This window comes from Cetorhinus maximus, chromosome 8, assembly GCF_964194155.1.
Source record: "Cetorhinus maximus chromosome 8, sCetMax3.hap1.1, whole genome shotgun sequence".
In the NCBI taxonomy this organism is placed as follows: Eukaryota; Metazoa; Chordata; class Chondrichthyes; order Lamniformes; family Cetorhinidae; genus Cetorhinus; species Cetorhinus maximus.
Window position 1 is genome coordinate 7402434 of NC_135886.1, and position 18117 is coordinate 7420550.

The 18117-nt window shown below is 42.9% G+C and overlaps 1 protein-coding gene across 1 annotated transcript; it reads left to right on the forward strand.

Annotated features, from left to right (window-relative positions):
- Positions 1–430: 430 nt before the first annotated feature.
- On the forward strand, positions 431–17482 carry LOC144683411 (ras-related protein Rab-21-like). The gene is made up of 7 exons (XM_078546398.1): positions 431–780; positions 5098–5157; positions 8465–8572; positions 11561–11624; positions 13372–13426; positions 15368–15456; positions 15812–17482. The coding sequence occupies exons 1-7, from the start codon at positions 652–654 to the stop codon at positions 15949–15951; spliced, it is 645 nt and encodes a 214-aa protein (XP_078402524.1). The 5' UTR covers positions 431–651; the 3' UTR covers positions 15952–17482.
- The last annotated feature ends 635 nt before the right edge of the window (positions 17483–18117 follow it).

An 18117-nucleotide genomic window follows, 5' to 3' on the forward strand; every position in this document is an offset into this window, starting at 1 on the left:
TCTCTCCACAGATGCTGTCAGACCTGCTGAGCTTTTCCAGCAATTTTTTGTTTCTGTCTTTGTTTCAGATTTCCAGCATCCGCAGTATTTTGCTTTTATATAGATGTTCCCCCCTGCAGGCCATTAACGAAGCAGATGAGCTTTTATGGCAATATGTTGGTTTCATGATCATCCAGATTCCCCACCCGCCCCCCTCCTGTACAATAGCGGGATGATGAAACTGTGTCTCTGAATCTTTAGGTTACTGGGGACATAACCACGATGTGAACAGCCCGTGTAATGACTTGTGTGCGAACGAGTGCACACTTCTCACAGCGGAGTTTCTGTCTCCTCCCTCAACCCTCATGTGATCTGGGTTGTCAGAGCTGGATAAGGGGCGGGGGGGTGTGGCACTGCCGCATTTATTGCCCTCTCTGCACATCAGCTGATCGCTCCCTGGGCTTGGGAAAGGAGGAGGGCGCCATCTTAAAATGTTCTGTCGCAATTTGCCTACAGCTAGCTGAAGAAGCAAGACCCCCGCAGGGTCGTGAATCGCAGCCGGGTCAACGCCAGGAGAAAAGTAACCATTTAAAAAAAAAATAATAATAATAAATAAATCTCTCCCGCTCTGATGAGACTGCCTTTCACCAAGCTAGTGTGTCTCCTGTTATTATGGCGGCAGCCGCTACGAGCTACTGTTTCAAAGTAGTGCTATTGGGGGAAGGCTGCGTGGGTAAAACCTCCCTGGTGTTGAGATACTGTGAGAACAAATTCAGCGACAAACACATCACCACGTTACAGGTGAGTGAGTGGGACTCCGGAGGACAGTGTAAGTTGCAAAGTCTTGTGTCCTGATACTGACTCGATACATTGATCAATTTGGATACTGTCGACTCGATACATTTGTCTCGCCTGAAAGTGACAAGGAGCCAGTTTCGTCCTGGGGAACAAACCCTCGCGCGTGTTGTAAGGACTTGGGAGAAACTTACAATATTTCTGGGTTTCAACCCATCCTATTCGTTTTGTAAATGACTTATTTTTTTTAAAATTAGGTGACTGAACTGATTTGCTTTCCTATTTTGAGGAAACTTTTTAACAACAGGTCTTTTTTCGAAATATTTCGGAGCCTTGTGTTTTAGCACTTTTTTTGTGTGTGGTTGTGTTGGGTGGGGTGGGGTGGGGGATAAGTGTAAAAACAAAAAGCTAAAAGCTACTGCGGATGCTGGAAATCCAAAACAAAAACAGAATTACCTGGAAAAACTCCGCCGATGCTGCCGGACCTGCTGAGTTTTTCCAGGTAATTCTGAGGATAAGTGTAAACTTGCTGGTCCCCCAGTTCTGCCCAGTTGTTTGATAATTGCCAAATCATTAACTCATGAGTGAAGCAGCTGATTTATAGCCCCGCTCTTGGCTTCGGCACAAGGAGGGGCATGGATAACTGGGGTGATTTTATTTATTATTTACTCTGGATTCCGGATTGGGGACATGTAACCATTGACATTCGCATCATGGTGGGTTTCTCCGCCCGTGTATACACGCCCCAGCCGGCAAGTTACCGGCTCCAGCCTAACCACTCTGGACTGTCAGGAACCCCGAGTCCCTGCCTTTGCTGAATCGCACCCGTGTCCGTTGTAAATTTGCTTGGAAGTACTGACCGAAAATCTTGAGTTTTGTGCCCTTTTTTGAGAAGGTCAAGCAAGGAACTTTTGTAACGCCAATTGCTAATGTAACTAGGACGGAGAGTCTGGAATTATATTAAAATAACGGTTATGAAGAGTTTGAATGGACATTAATTAGGTTGTGGACTTTGCTAATGTATTGTCAAAGTCTTGAAATAGTTGCCCTGTTTATTCGGGTTTTTCTTCTTTCTATTTTTAATTAAGGGACTTTGTTCAAAACGGAAGGTTTCTCGAGTTTAGTTCCAGTTGTTTACCTATCTGCGCAAGTCCAATGTCTTATGGTTTTTTTGATAGGGCAGTTTCAGCCCTGTTCAGGACTGTGGGTAGGTGTGTCAGCCATTGCCCGCTCGGTGCAAGGGACAGTCCTCGCCCTGTGAAATTTGAAGTTCCAGTTTATGAACTGGCAGACGACCTGGTCCACAATGGTAAAAGCAAAATACTGCGGATGCTGGAAATCTGAAACAAAAACGAAAATAGCTGGAAAAACTCAGCAGGTCTGACAGCATCTGTGGAGAGGAAGACAGAGTTAACGTTTCGAGTCCGTATGACTCTTGGTCAGAATACAATGGGGCGTTTTCCTGACAGACCTTCGTACAATTTGCTAAGGCATAAAACTTGTCCTGAGTAACCCAACCCTGTTGGAGCTGTGATATTTAGTTTCTTTTAAGATTATCGATCATTGTGCATCTTGTCTGAAGCATCAGTTCTCAAAATATTTGCAGAATCTATAGGATTTTGGCTGTTAGTCCAGACTTTTGGGAGGTGGGGGTGAGTTTTCAGCAGGTCAGGAAGCATCTGTGGAGAGAGAAACAGAGTTAATGTTTGGAGTCCAATATGATTTCTTCAGAACTGAGATGTGCCTGGTCTGAAAACCCAGCCTTGAAACAGAATGTCATGTTTAAAGAACAAGCTGGTGTGTTTCTGACCTGTGATTGTCCCTCATCTTGTTTTCCTAACTCTTAACCACCTCCATTGTTAGCCCCCAAATCCCTTTTGGCTGGAGTAGTGAGACTTGCGTTGTTTTTTATAACTGAGCAATTGGGCTTTGATTAGGTTGGACAATAATCTTTAGTGAACTTTAGTTCAGATATCAGAAATGTAGCTATTGAGTAATTGAGATGCAGTGACAGGTACCATGCCTTGTCGAAGTTGACTAGTACAGAGTCAAGTTTGGGACTTGTGTAGTATCAAAGGGAATAGAATTGTAACCGCTCCAATGAAGGTTTGAAATAGGTCACGTACCACTTTTTAATGCAACAAGTTATATCAGAGGGTACATGTACGATGGTCCCAACAACTTTGACACAGCTTATTTGACAAGCACCAGCTTGTTCCAAACCAATGCACTGTTGACTTGTGTGGCTGTGACATTTGAAATTGATGGTTGATTTGATGGGTGGAGGAAATAGGGATCAGTGAAATGGGCTTGAAGCCAATGCAGATTGAGACCATTTGATCCCCAGCTGCAGTAGAATTCCTGTGTATCAATGAAATGAAAACCAAGGTGTCAGCCATGGCTCACTTAATAGCATTTCTTAATTACAACAGTGACTGCACTTCAGAAAGCACTTAATTGGCTGTAAAGTGCTTTGGGATGTCTCGTGGTTGGGAAGGGCGCTATACATCTGCAAGTCTTTAAAATATCATGGAGATGTTGGGCCACCTAGTGAGAGAGATGGGAACGAATATATGGTTTAGTACGATTTGAGAGAAAGGAATGGTGTCCGAGGGGTAGTGGTAGTCATGATTGGCTGATTCACTTAAGATGTTTCTACTTTCACTTCACGTGGGTTTGGAGGTATGTTTTGTCCTTGGTAGTTTCTTCCATCGTGGTCTAGTGAGAAGTGTATTCAGGTTTTGTCTAATACCTATAGTAGAAAATAATCCTTGGGAGAAAGCAGTAATTCACTTGTGTTAGCACAGTGACATACATGACACCCATGATGTAAAATACCTGCATATTCATTTGACATTTACATCTGTACTTGAAAAGTGTAGAATTTACATCACAGTAACAGGCCATTTGGCCCAACTGGTCCATGCCACTTTGTTGCGAGTCTCCTCCCATCCTTGTTCACCAAACTCCATAGGCACACCCCTCTATTCCCTTTTCCCTCCTCGTTTATCTAGTTTTCCATTAAAGCACTGATGTCGTGCACCTCAGTTATGTCCTGTTGTAGTGGTTTCCACATTCTAGCCATTCTTTGTGTGGAGAGCTTACTCCTGAATTGCCACTTGTGACTAAATCATGTATTTATGGCCAATGTTCCCTTTGTTTTGTTGTGTGTGGGCCCTTTAAAATGTCTTTTTGTGCAGCTGCGCAGGCACGTTAACTTTTAAAGGGGTTGACTTGTGTGCGGCCTGTGTGTGAATTTCTTGGTTGCTGTGTGGCTTAGATGGAGCATTGTTTCGTCTCACCACAGGTAGAAGCAAGACCTTTTTATGTCTGTTCTATTTCATGCTTTTTATCAGATCATCCCACAGCTCTCTCTCTCTCCCAGAGAAAAGAGCCCCTGCAACACCTCAACGACAGCAGCTTTCCTTTTATACAGCTCATTTTAACGTCGAATGGAAAACATTCTAATGTGCTTCAGAGGTACGATCAGGCAATATTCTTTTGTGTGTGAGAGAGATTCATAAATTCTGGAAGTACGCAGCAAGTCATGGGCAATAAATGCTGCTCTTGACAGTGATGTACGCATCCCACAAATGAATTTTCTAAAAAAGGTGCCCGAGGGAGAGAGACCGGTTCATGTTTTGGACGTGATCCATCATTAGAAAGTGGTTGCTGTCTTTTAGAGACTGTCAGACCTCTTGTATTCTCTGTGTGCTATTTGCAATAAAGTCTCACGGGCAAAAGCTTAATGGAGGAATCTCTTGTGATCCAATCTTTGTTCCTGTTGGATGATTTGGTTTTTTTGTTTCCTTAAGCCTAGATCTTGTTCCTAATCTGTGCTTTGATAATTCCCACATTCAAGAGGGAATGTTGAATGAAGAACTTCTGTGAAATTTTAAAATCTCCAAGTTCAGCACTCTCTGTTTAAATTGTGATTCCCGGACCTTTTAACCTTTCCTTGTTGTTTCACTATTCCTTGCAGTGAAATTTGTCCCAATTTCTAAACCCAGGCATCTATGTCCTTTCCTTAGCTTGGCTTCGCACTGCTCCCCTAATGTTGTTGATAATGGGGCATGCCATATTTTGTTAAAATGCTGATAGCACTAAGGGTTATGGACAACTTAAAATATTTTTGACTTTAAAAATTGAAAGTGAACTTTTATGAAGCAGAAGTTGAATTTTTTTCATTAGCGAAATCAGCTGGCCAGTTTAACACAGTTGAGGTTTTGTGTTTTTTTTCCTAATGGAAAGGAAGCCAGATATTAGCGCTCTGGCATTGGAGCTGCTGTGACTCAACTATTCAAATTGTTTTCTCATTTTTAGGCCTCTTTCTTGACAAAGAAATTGAACATCAGTGGGAAGCGAGTGAATCTTGCGATATGGGTGAGTAGCTTAACGCACTGTAAGGCTTCAGCTAAAAGCAAAATACAGCGGATGCTGGAAACCTGAAATTAAAACAGAAAATGCTGGGGAAAAAATCAGCAGGTTTGGCAGAACCTGGGAGAGAGAGAAACAGTGTTAATGTTTCGAGTCCGCATGACTCTTCTTCAGAGCCAAAGCTCAAAAGCCGTATGACTCGAAACGTTAAATCTGTTTCTCTTCACAGATACTGCCAGACCTTCTGAGTTTTCCCAGTATTTTCTGTTTGAATTTAAGCACTGTAAGACTTTTTTGGTTTTCACTATTGTTGATGGCTGTGTTCCTTGGGGTGGTGTAATAGGATGTTCATAACATTTTGTCCAACACGTGACTGTGCCAAGTCTGGATACATAATTTTGAAGTGACTGCAGCTCACTGAAGCCGTAGAGAATTCCTGCATCTTGCTATTGTTCAGCGGCTGTTTCAGTGTCGCCTGTCTTCCTCCATATTGTTGAGGAGCAGGTTGAGTGGCTAAGACCATGGGTTACTAACGCATTGGGCACAGATTCGATCCTATTCTTCCCAGTAGGACAGTACTGGGTGTTGCTTTGGAGCGTTCCGATTCCATTGGGTAAAGCTCCTTCGACAGCACCTTCCAAACCTGCGACCTCTACCGCCTAGAGGAACAAGGGCAGCGGGTGTGTGGGAACACCACCACCTTCAAGTTACGCATCATCCTGACTTGGAACTATATCGCTGTTCCTTCTCTGTCACTGGGTCACAATCCTGGGATTCCTTCCACAGTACTGTGGGTGTACTAGTCCACATGGAGCATAGCAGTTCAAAAAGGCAGCTCACCACCATCTCAAGGGCAATTGGGTATGGGCAATAAATGTGACCTGGCCAGTGATTCTGTGAATGAATATAATGAATTGGATCATTCATCAGAAATGTTAAGAACTAGCTGTAAACTGATGAATATTTTATATGCTGCGATACAAAGGACATAGAAAAATCAATAGGCTGGTGACACTCCTCTGATTTAAGGCAATTTGCACAGAAGCAGGGATAGCGCATTAAAATTCCATCCATACTGAAATGCGACAGAAAACTGTAAATTGGATGGGTTATGATTAATGGCAAAAAATTGATGCGAAAATGTTTAGCAGCCTGACTTTGGTCGAATATTGGCTGGAGAAGAAGTTGCTCCAATCTTTGTTTTTTCCCTGCTCCTTCTGCAATGTTGGAAGTGTCTCAGCACCATTGAACTCTTGGGTGCCAACATTTGCCAAAGCCTCCCTTTCTAGCTGACCAGCCACAGACACAGAGCTTGCCTAAAGTAGTCTCTTCCTCCCACTGTCATAGCCCATCTGCACATCCTCTCTTCCATTTACCACATTGCTCCTGGGCCTGTGTAAGTGCTCAGCTGGGATCATGAGAGATATCCACTGTTACACAAAAGGATCACATTTCAATTGTAAGCTCCATCAGGAGAATGGCCCCTTCCACCAACTCCTGTTTGAAATCCATTTTGAAATTGTGATCTCAGCCTGTTTAAAGGGGGTCAAATCCCCAGCGGGAAAGCTCTGATGAAGTGCTTTGCATAATGTTCAAGCAATGGGAGGGAAGGGCTGAAATTCCTATAGATCCACTCTGTTGCCGATAATCTTGGGCAGCCACATGCCCTGGCGTTCACCCCGTCCAAATCGCCAAGGATGCGGTCACTTGTATAATGGGGCCAGGAGCCTGTACCCATGAAGGGGGCGACAGAACGACACGCCACAATGAAGTAGCCTAAATAAGAAAAGCACTCCAGAGCTCAGATAAGGGGCTTCCCAAGGCCAAAGTGGACTGAGGATGGAGGCAGCTGAAAATGGTCAGCCCATCCCCCATGTTGCCTGATCCTGATCTCAGCCTGTAGATGATGGGTGGAATTCATGGGGAGATCTGTGAAAAGCCCCGAGCTACGCCCCAAACTCTGGCCTGGATTTGCAGGAAGTGGCTGGGTGGTTTGCACCTCTTCTCCTTTGCTGCTACCCCTGCCGCCACCCTCACCGCCACCCCCCCCCCCCCCCCCCCCCCCCCCGGGCCAACAAAAGCTCAGATTGCAGATTGCCAAAGATAGAAATCCACTGGATCTGGCTTCCACGCTATAGTCCTGGGTCACCTACAAACAACTGACCTTCTTTCTGTTTTATTCCCCCCTCCCCTGGGTACTGTGATCAGTGAAGCAATGATAATTGTCACTGTACGTGCCATACATTTCATGTTGAAGGTTCAGTTTAAAAACACACTTGGTAAACTTTAAAAGGCACTGAGTTCTGTGATGATCTGACCAAATGGTTGAAAGCTGCAGCTCTCCTAACGAAAGTGTAAACAGCCAAGTCAGAAAGGGAAAGAATTGGTTGTGATATGGAATGTCTTGTACATTACTCATGTCTGAGGTTTGGGGAGTGGGAGAGAGAAAGACAGACCGAGACCGACTAAGACACTTTGACCTTCCACTTACTAATCTAGGCCTGCGTAGTGTTGCTTTGGTGGGATATCAAGGGAGTGACTGCTGCCTTAGAAATCAGCTCCGTGAGGTGGTGGGGGATGGGGATTGGTGGGGGTGGGGTGGGGGTGGGGGGCGGGCGGATTTGTTCATGTCTTTTGAAGGGAAGAAAATTGAAAAGAGCATCAAACTCGGCGAAGAAAGAAAATCTGGATTTGGGGAGAAAAATTATTTATGGTTAGCAGTGTCCAGTTTCATTTGTTTATCTCCAAATCTCAAATAGGATTTTTATTTAATAACAAGGTAATGTATCTTTTAAAGCACTTAAAATATCATCATGCTGCGGTATCCAGTAAACACAGGATGGTTTTATAAGCAGACATCTGATTTTCTTAGAATGATCAGTCAGCTGGGGGAAATAGAGAAGAGAGTAGTTCATAACAAAAACAGAAAATGCTGGAAAAATTCCGCAGGTCTAAAAACCCAAATGTGGAGAGAAAAAACAGTTAACTACTCGCGTCTGTATGACTCTTCAAGAGCTGAAGAAGTCTGTTGTGCTCCGAAGAAGAGTCATTCGGACTCGAAACGTTAACTGTTTCTTTTCTCTCCACGTATAGGCTGTTAGACCTGCTGAGTTTTTCCAGCATTTTCTGTTTTTGTTTCAGATTTCCAGCATCCGCAGTATTGTGTTTTCATCGAGGTTAGTTGCTACCCTAGGTTTGCCCCCTTAAGGGTGAACTTTCAAGAGCTTTATGACCTCTTGTCATTTTGGCTTGTGTTCTTGAATATTCCATTACACCAGAATTCAGCATCTGAAGCTCTCTTTCCCCCATACAGGACACGGCTGGACAGGAACGGTTTCACGCCTTGGGTCCCATTTACTACCGAGATTCAAATGGTGCCATATTAGTGTATGACATCACTGATGAAGACTCATTTCAGAAGGTGGGCTATTTATCATTCTGGATTACCTTTTACATTGTTATTAACAGACACTCCCAGTTATCCATTAATTGATACTATCGATTGATAAAACCATAAATTATTTTCTGCATCTGTGGATGCCTGTTTTCTGCTACAGGAACACTTTTTTTTCCCTCTTCAGCTGTGGTTCAGTTGGTAGCGCTCTTGAGTCGCAAGGTTTCAGGTTCAAATTCTTGAACTTGAGCACAGAAATCCAGGTTGACCCTCCAGTGCAGTACTGAGGGACAGCTGCGTTGTAGGAGGCGCAGTCTTTCAGATGAAACTTTAAACCGAGGCCCCATCGGGTTGGATGTAAAACAGTGATGGGCACCCTAGGCTAATGAGTGGGCCGCATGAGTGGCCCTCCTTCATCTCCAGTGGGCCACAAGATTGGAATCGGGCACGTGCACTAACCACGGCCCGGTGAATAAGATTAAACACATTTGATACATGTTGAGTTTTTATTCTGAGCTACAGAAAATGCTTAAGCATTCATATACTAATAGAACTGTCAACAATTACAAATAGTAAAAGCAAAAGAAATATTTACGCTTGCCTTACTTACATTTGCTTAGGCAGTCCCCCGGGGACTTCCACACTAAAAATGAGCCCTCGGCTGACTGAAGAGCCCAACGCGTAACCTACAGTCTGTTGCAGGTGGAGCAGACGGTGGTGGAGGGGGTGCCCGGGTTGCCACGCGCTCCTTTCACTGTCAATGCTTGGCTAGCCCTTGGCAATGAGACTCGAGGGTTTAGCTCCTCCCAGGATGCTTTTCCCTCCGCTTCAGGAGGTCTTGGGCTAGGGATTCCCAGATGTTGCACTTCGTCGAGGAGGCTTTGAGGGCGTCCGTGAAGCGTTTCCTCTGCCCTCCTCGCTTGCCCTGTTGAAGCTGCGAGTAGAGGGCTTGTTTCGGGAGCCAGTGCTGCCTGCGCAGGACCCTGTAAATCCATTGGCAGGATAAACGCACCAACATCCGTGTTCTCGCTCAGGCCAGCATCAAAGCATTGACCATGCTCTCCGCTGGGCGGGCCAGGTCGTCGGCATGCCTGACACGACACTTACTTCCTTCATACACAGTGCGACTTCTGGTTGGATCTGTTTTCCACGAGCTTGGATTGGGATTCAGGGATGTTCGGACGTTTTGCGATTCAGCGCTGAGGTTTCCATCCGTTAGTCTGTTGTGCTTCTTGCATTTGATGTGTCCCAAGGCAGAAAAAGTCTGCTCGCATGTGTATGTTGATCTAAAGATTGACATCAGCTTTGCAATGCAATGCAGGAGAACTGGACCCAGGGATATTCAACCAAAGTTGTCAAATACCTTTCCTCTTTAGCTGGTTAATTTTGTCTTCATCCTGGGCATGAACATGAATGAATTCCTCCTCAAACTTCCTTTTATCAACCCCAGGCCTTTGCTATCCTGTGCCACATTTACTCAGATCAAGTGATTTCTGGAAAATTAACATCAGCATGTCTACGACCTCAGTAGCCACCTCCGTTAAGACCCTAGGATGAAGTCCGCCCGGACTGCTGTTTGTGTGAGCTTGCTCTGCAAATTGGGCTGCCACGTTTTTTTGTACATTACAACGGTGACTACACTTCAAAAGTAATTGGCTGTAAAGCACGTTGACACATCTGGTGGTAGGTGAAAAAGGCTATAGAAATGCAAGTCTTTCAATTTTTCTCAGTCATTTGCAGCCAAATTCACGTTCTCGATATTAATATTACCAATTGCTGTCCCCAACCCCAAAAGAAAAACTTCAAGATAATTGTGAGTACTTTTGTGTGACTTGGAAAATGAAATAGATTCTGTCGCAACTTCAAGTTTCGTTGTAAAATAGTGGAGATTTGGAGCTGTCTTTTGCCAAAAGTCTGCGGGTATCGGATCAGCTGAGATTTTGAAACTGAAGCAAGATCAATAGCTTTTTATTTGGTAAGGGCACCTGAAGCATGGGGAGTGAAGACTGAACCTGAGTTGAGGTACAGTTCGGTCATGATGCAGTTGAGTGATGGAACAAGCTTGAAGGGAGAATGGCCTATTGCTGTTTTTGGGTACAGTGTATTACAGTGTGGAGTTTGTTGTGAAAACAAATATAATAGCCAACAAGATCCCACAAATAACGAGCCAAGTTAGCATTTCATTTGTGTGCGCTGGCTAAGGGTGATGTCCTTAGGATGATTTGCTGCTTTTCTTGAGTAGTACCAGGAGCTTCTTAACAATCATCTTAAAGATGGGAATAAGCACTTGAGAGTGCACGACTTGACCAACATGCTAACATACTGAGTATGTTAGCTTTTCAAGTCCTGAAGTGGGTCTTGCACCCACATGCTTCTGATGTAGAGGCAAGTGTACTATTGAGTCATGTTCAGTTAATGATATGCAAGCAAATTAACCTTACTTCAAAAATGCTTTTTGTGAAGCATTCTGCGCAAATACAATAATTCTACTGAAATTTTGCATGCAGCAATTAAGGGGTTTGCTAATATGCCAGTCTAACAATTGGGATATTAGGATTCCTGCTATTCCAAGACTAAAGGCCTTTAAAATCCTTTCAGAATTTTATAGAGTAGATGTAAAGAAAATATTTCCACTTGTGGGTGAATCCAGAACGCTGAGTCACAAATATAAGATGGTTACCAGTAAATCTGATAAGGAACTCAGTTTAAAGAAGTTTCCCTTGAGTGGTTAGGATGTGGAATTCCCTGCCCTGTAGAACTCCCTACCACAAAAAGTAGTTGAGGCGAATAGTTATTGATGCATTTAAGGGGAAACTAGATAAGCCCATGAGAAAGGAATAGAAGTATACCCTGATGGTATTGGAGGAGACTTTTGTAGAGCACAGGCTTGTCTGGCTGAATGGCTTGTTTTGTTACAGTAAGTTGTTTGTAACCTATTTCAACTTTCTGGGCGGTAGCTCATATTGGTGGCGTCAGGTCTGTCCAGGTAAATTTAAATGTCTTTAAACCTAACAGGTGAAGAACTGGGTGAAAGAGCTGCGGAAGATGCTTGGCAGTGAAATCTGTCTCTGTATCGTAGGTACGTGACCTCCTAACATCGTCGTATTTGTATCACCCCTTTTTAAGACCTCCAAATTGTTCTCTTTAAGTTATTCCTGTACCTACAAGTGAAAACTGCTGTGGCTCTTTGTTTTTCTGCCACCCTTTTTTATTCTTTTAAAATTGCCCTGATAGCATCCTTTTTCCTTTTAAGCCTTGCTAATGTAATTTTATAAGGTGGCCTCGTGGCGAAGTGGGTCGCTTCCCTGCCTCGGAGTCAGAAGTTCCGGGTTTGAGCCGTTTCTTTTTGGGAGTTGATAGCCAAGGAAGGTGTGTGTTCCGTGGCCAAACAGGCTGATTATCGACCTGCAAATCCTTCCAACACTCGCCAATGGCAGTGGTAAGAGTGGGAGAGATTCCTGGTCAGCCGTGTGATGGAAAGAATGTTGGAGCCTCTACCATCACTATCCATAGCTCCAGACTAACATGCATGTAAAAGCGTGTGTGTTGCCACAGCAGTTCGGACTCTGAGTAAACTGTAACACACACAATGTAGTTTTGTTCTACGTATCATCTATTTGCTGATGTACCATGATGGCCGAGTGAAATTAGCATTGCCGTGTTAAGCAGTTTGCCCACTCCTTCACTGAAGCCATTGACATCAGACCAGATTTATGCTACCTTTTTATAAACTGAAAATTGATTCCTTTCCCAGGACACTTATAACAATAGGGTTGTCCTCCCACATTCTTCAGATTTTCATAGAACGGTTACAGCACAGAAGGAAGCCATTTACCCATTGAGCTGGTGCTGGCTCTTTGCAAGAGCTATTTAGCTGGCCTCTCACCCTGGTCCTCCCGCATCCCTGCAATTGTTTTCCTTCAGGTGCTTATCCGATTCCCTTTTGAAAGCCATGATTGAATCTCCCTCCTCCAGCTCGGGCAGTTGCATTCCAGATTGTAACTATTTGCTGTGTTTTTTGTTTTAAATTCTCATTTTTGCCTTTGGTTCTTTTACCATTCACCTTTGAATCACTGTCCTCTGATTCTCAATTCTCCTGTCGATGGGAACAGTTTCCCTCTCTTTTTACTCAGACTGGACTCCTTATGATTTTGTACACCTTCATCAAATTTCCTCTAATCTTCTCTGAGCGTCGTTCTCAAATCTTTTCTGCACCCTCTCTAAAAAATCATCTCATCTTTCCTAAAGAGCGGTGTCCAGAATTGGACACAGTCCTCCAGCTGAGGCCCAGCCAGTGATTTATAAAGATTCAACATAACTTCCTTGCTTTTATACTCGATGCCTCTGTGAATAAAGCCCAGGATCCCGGATACCTCATTAACCACTTTCTGTCTGCCCAGCTGTCATAATTTACTTGTGCATGTATTCCCTCCCTGGTCCTGCATCCCCTTTAGAATTGTATCCTTTAGTCCCTATTGCATCTCCTTGTTTGTCCTACCAAATGCGCTCCTCAGCATTAAGTTTCATCTGCTGTGTGTCCCTCCATTTCAAGACGCTTTTTTCAATTTAAAAAAAATATATATACCCCAGGCTTGACATCCTTTAATCACTCCTCCTGCTGCATCGACCTTCGCTTCCACTTTGAGCTCCGTCTTTACTCAGTCTCGCTCTAAGTCATTTCACCCTTCCACTTGGATTCTCATATTTTTTTTTAAAAAAAATGTATAAAATTATTAAATTTCAACTAGCTTACGGTTTTGCTGCCTTTTCTGGTGGTGGTGGTGACTGGAGCTTCCCGTTCTTAATAACGTTTGTTGAAATCGCAGGAAATAAAACTGACCTGGAGAAGGATCGGAATGTGTCCGTTGGAGAAGCAGAGGCGTAAGTATCGTCAGATTTTCCCTTAAGAATTTGACCTGATGCCAGTTGGTGACCGGCCTTTACTGGGTCTGTGGCAAAAGTCAACACAACATCGTATATCACAGCAGTGGTTTACAGCCATGATTGGCTATTACCTTATCAGTCTCTGGATAGAATAACGTGTGATATCATGATAATTTCTGTCCCTTTGGCTAGGCAAGTGTTAGGGTGTAACCAGCATTAATTCCACTGGCACACCAGCTGTGGCTGCTGACAAACCCTCTTCTTTATTCTCCAAAGTGCTGGTCACCTGACTCCATAAGTTCAATTGTTTTTGGCTGTGCCAACTTAAACGCTGGTTTCCTGCTCACCCAGCCACACTCCACATCTTGAGTTCAATTGCACATTGGCACTTCCTCCTCCTACGCAACATCTTGCAGAGGTATCCTGTTTTTTTTATTTTCTGGTCCAACAGTCACCTATTGTTACAGTTAGCAGCTTAGTTCATCAACCTATTACAGATAAAGCAATTGCTGATGTGGTGCTCCATTTTTAGTTACTCATCAATTATAAGCGCTTAAAATGACCAGCCTATCTGAACAGAGGTCAGTTCAAACATGCAGTTTACATTTTAAAATTACTCAGACTGCTGCATTTATCAAAGACAATCCTATGAAATGAGACAAATACTATGGATAAAAAAGATTATCGGTAGCAAATCGATCCACGACAACCTTTATAGCATCACACGTTGAACGGAACCTGCAGGAAAATCTGGAGATGAATTTTGCAACCTCCTGATGTTACCTCAGCATCTGCTGAAGTGTGTTTGGTACACAGCTTCATGTGGAGGCAGCCTTAAGGGATTTATTGTGAACTGTCGATTGATTTTTATTTTCGAAAAGTCAAGTCAGCTTTTTTTAATTCTTTCATGGGATGTGAGCTTCGCTGGCAGGGCCAGCATTTGCTGCTGATCTCTAATCACTCTTGAACTGAGCGGCTTGCTAGGTCATTTCAGAGGGCAGTTCAGAGTCAAATCAGGGTCTTGGTGCCAGAGCTGGTTGCCCAGTTTCCAGGCTTCTCCTGCTCCTAAATGCTATCCAGTCCCCAGCAGGAAATGGTGTGCGGTTGATGAGTGAGGGTAGGATAAAGTTCAGCTTTACAGTCTGCCCTTGCAGTCGATGATTAATTCAGTTGTTGAGGAAATGGTCTTTAATTTCAGGAATTTGGTGGTGAGCATCTGTGCTGATTTCTTGCCTCTTGTTGTATGTATAGACTTTTATATAATGGAAGTACATACAGTACAGTCAGTTGTTTCTCCAAACAAGGATGCGTATTGCTAAGTCCCAGTTGGAACATTATATCTACCGACTGCTCTGAATGGTTTACCTCCTTGTTTGGTGACTCAGTGATCTACATGCGTACTTGGAAGAGGACATTGCATTCTAATTGCAGGAATGGTTTGTCCTGGTTAGAAATTTGTCTTTTGAATGTTGCAAGTCTAAATCCTTTAGAGCCATACTGCAGTTCAATTAGCCTTTAAACTGCAAAGCAATGAAGTGCATCAGTATATCTAGCCTTTTTTTAACGTATTCATTTTTGTTAAGTTTTTTTTTTAAGGCCTGTGGGCCATACACTATGTGCTCACTTTGCCATTGTGTCAAGTCCTTCGTGAGTCCTCAATTCTCTTATTGCTCCCTTAAAGGCTATCAATAAACCAACACAACTCTTTTCAGACATTTGTATTCCAACAATTCTGTTGAAAGCATGTCTTGCCGTAGATTTCCTTGTGCCCTTTCCCATTCTGTATGTTTATGCCCTGCCTAGCTGAGAGGACCCACTTGTGGATCCCGATATACTTGACGGCTCGTACATGTTGCGCCCCCAAATTGATATTTTTGTTTGTCCTTTTGGATATTAAATCTCTTTTTTGACTTACCAAAATTATTTCCTCCCCAACAGGTATGCGGCATCAGTAGGAGCAAAGCACTTCCACACTTCGGCCAAAGTGAACAAAGGCATTGAAGAACTCTTTCTTGATGTCTGTAAAAGTGAGTAAGCATTTTTCTCCAACCACGACTCGTTCTCAGCTGTGACATGATATCCTCTCTGATCTTTATTTCTCGAGCAACACATAAACAGATTTATTCTGAAAACCCATGATCACATCACTGGGAGTTTTCTGTCTGTAAATTAGCTGCCATGTTTCCTTTTATTTATAAGTGACTGCACTTCATTCACTGTAAAACACTTTTGGGATGCCCCGATGTTATGAAAGTTTCTATATAAATGCAAGTCATTTTTTTTCTTTTAGCACCCTGCCCTCTGGGTCCCCTGACCTACAACTGACTTGGTCAGCACTTGCAGTTACTAAAACGTTTTTGTTTTCTCTCCTTTTTTTTTCAGAGATGCTTGAAATTGCCCAAGCAGAGGAAGCAGCAAGAGAGAATGATCCTAGTCGGGCAGCTAACGCACGAAGAGGTGTACAGATCATTGACGATGAACCGCAGCCATTAAGCAATGGAGGCTGTTGCTCTGGTTCTTAAATAGAAGCCTCACCAAACCCGCCACTTTGTAGAGATTGAGACTGGAGTGACCGTGGGGCACTGGATGTGATGGGAGTTCCATTAACAAATGAAAGCTGTAGGATTAACTGACTGGAGATGCCATTTGTCATGTTGCAAGTTTCCCTGCTGAGCTGCTGGACAAAGATCTTATGTTTCTGGCTGCAAGTTGTAATTATTTATAAAGGAAAAAAATAGGAAAATAAATCTAGTGAAAAGTGGCTTCTGCAGGATATCCGAAGTTAAAAAAACCTTTGCTCTTGTGGGGATTGAATGATGAACTAAAAGATCGCATGAGGTGGGATTTAGTTTTGAACGGATAGTCATGTACATAGGGTACAGCTCCAAAGTAAAGAAAATATCCTGCCTCTGTATGCTATCCATCCAATATCCCAACAGTTCGGTATAACTCCACTGTAATCCTTTGTGATTGTCCATAGTAGGTGGCACACTACAGACATGCCTGGTGATGTGATGTTCTGGGAAAGGTGTAATAAAACATGGTGTTTCTCAATGCAAGGGGACAACCATGCTTAGGAGTATGTCCTCCAGCCACACCCCCACCCAAGCATAAGCTGGTGAAGCAAGGGGCCTAGTGAAATGCAGAATCCTTTTAATAGTTTTGCAGATGTCTTTCTAGATTATTTCTGGCAACATTTCAGACCTTCCTTATTATTACACCAGTGTCACTTTGCTTTACCTTCTTGCACATTATGTAGAGATGGTTTGATTTGCTGCTAATTAGTCTTAAATGTTACACTCCTGTTGAAATGCCTTGCACTGTGCTTTTAAAAGAGTTGTATACCATTCACACTGGTACACTCCATTTGAGACCTTTTATCTAATCAGTGTTCGAAAAGGTACATTTGGACCTTCTCTCCCCTTCACCTTCTGCAATGTGGACTCTTAAGCTGTCCCATTACATTGTGTTCAACCCAACCCATGTGTCTATTTAAGTAACACCCTCGTTTAGGAAAGGTGCTACAAAATGGAATACTGTTACTGAAAATTAGTGTGGATATGCATTGTTTGTGATTCTTTAACTTAAAAGGTGTTGTGGGTACACCTAAGGCATACAGCACCCTAGTTTACAGGTTAAGCAACTTCCATGGTGGGAAGTAGCCAAGATGGATTAAGTGCCATATTGATGCTTGGTGCACTGGGGCTTTCAGATGTCTGTTAGGTTGAGTGTATTTGCTAAGCTAGTACCTACACTCTTACTAGGTTAGATCTGCCCTGATAATTGTAGATCACTATAGTTTTGACTTGATTTTTTTAAATAAAGTAAAAGAAACTGAAGACCTGAGAATCCAATTTCAAAGCACTGGCTATTTGGGATTAAATTGTTACTGCAGTTTGTCTGCTTCCTCTGCATTTCTATTTTGTCAGCATTTAAAAGTGAACAACTAGCTTTAAGTTCAGTTCAGATACTCAGTTACGTTAGTGTAGCTTGCCCAGTGATGTGCAAGACATGTTTTTCATATGCAGCATAATAAACATTTCTGGCATTCATGATCAGGCATTTTGCTGTTTTGTATTGATTAGATGTGATTCTTGTCTCTAACACAGTCTATTTATTCAAAGTCACTTAATTTAAAATGTAGCCATTCGGATTTAACTATTGAAATCCCACGTTGCTGCTTGTGGTGTTAATCCATTAATATTGGGTAACCTGATTTTGTAACATAAAACATGACTGAACAGACAGGAGTCCTCCTCAGAATCTCCCGTTCACTCCTTGGAACAGGTCAGGTTTGATGTCGCTTAGATTTCTTTCTTGCAAGTGAATTTTTGTTTTAGATTTTTTTCATTGCTTTTTCATCATCATTCACTTTCCCCCTCCTATTTTCATGTGACTTGCTGTGCCAAGCCACATGTTATTTCAAGTTGAATAGAGGACATTGTCTTGCTAATATGATGCAGTGGTTTCACAAGCCAAGACTTTTAACATTTTTTTTCAAAAAAGGCCTTCAGTCTTTCCATTAAACAGTGCAAAATTGACCTCCCATCAAAATTGTTACTTTGTCATTTATCTCATTGATATTGTAATGTTCTATTATTAATGTCTTTCCCATTGAGTAGAGGAGCATGAGCAATCCTGAGCTGATGCGAGGAAATGTACATCCTGAGAAACAGATGTTATTGTTT

Excerpts from the sequence above, each read along its gene's own strand:
- LOC144683411 (XM_078546398.1), top strand. The coding sequence starts at position 652 with ATGGCGGCAGCCGCTACGAGCTACTGTTTCAAAGTAGTGCTATTGGGG. Across the intron at positions 5,158-8,464 it reads GAGTGAATCTTGCGATATGG|GACACGGCTGGACAGGAACG; the intron begins GTGAGTAGCTTA and ends TCCCCCATACAG. Across the intron at positions 11,625-13,371 it reads AATCTGTCTCTGTATCGTAG|GAAATAAAACTGACCTGGAG; the intron begins GTACGTGACCTC and ends TTGAAATCGCAG.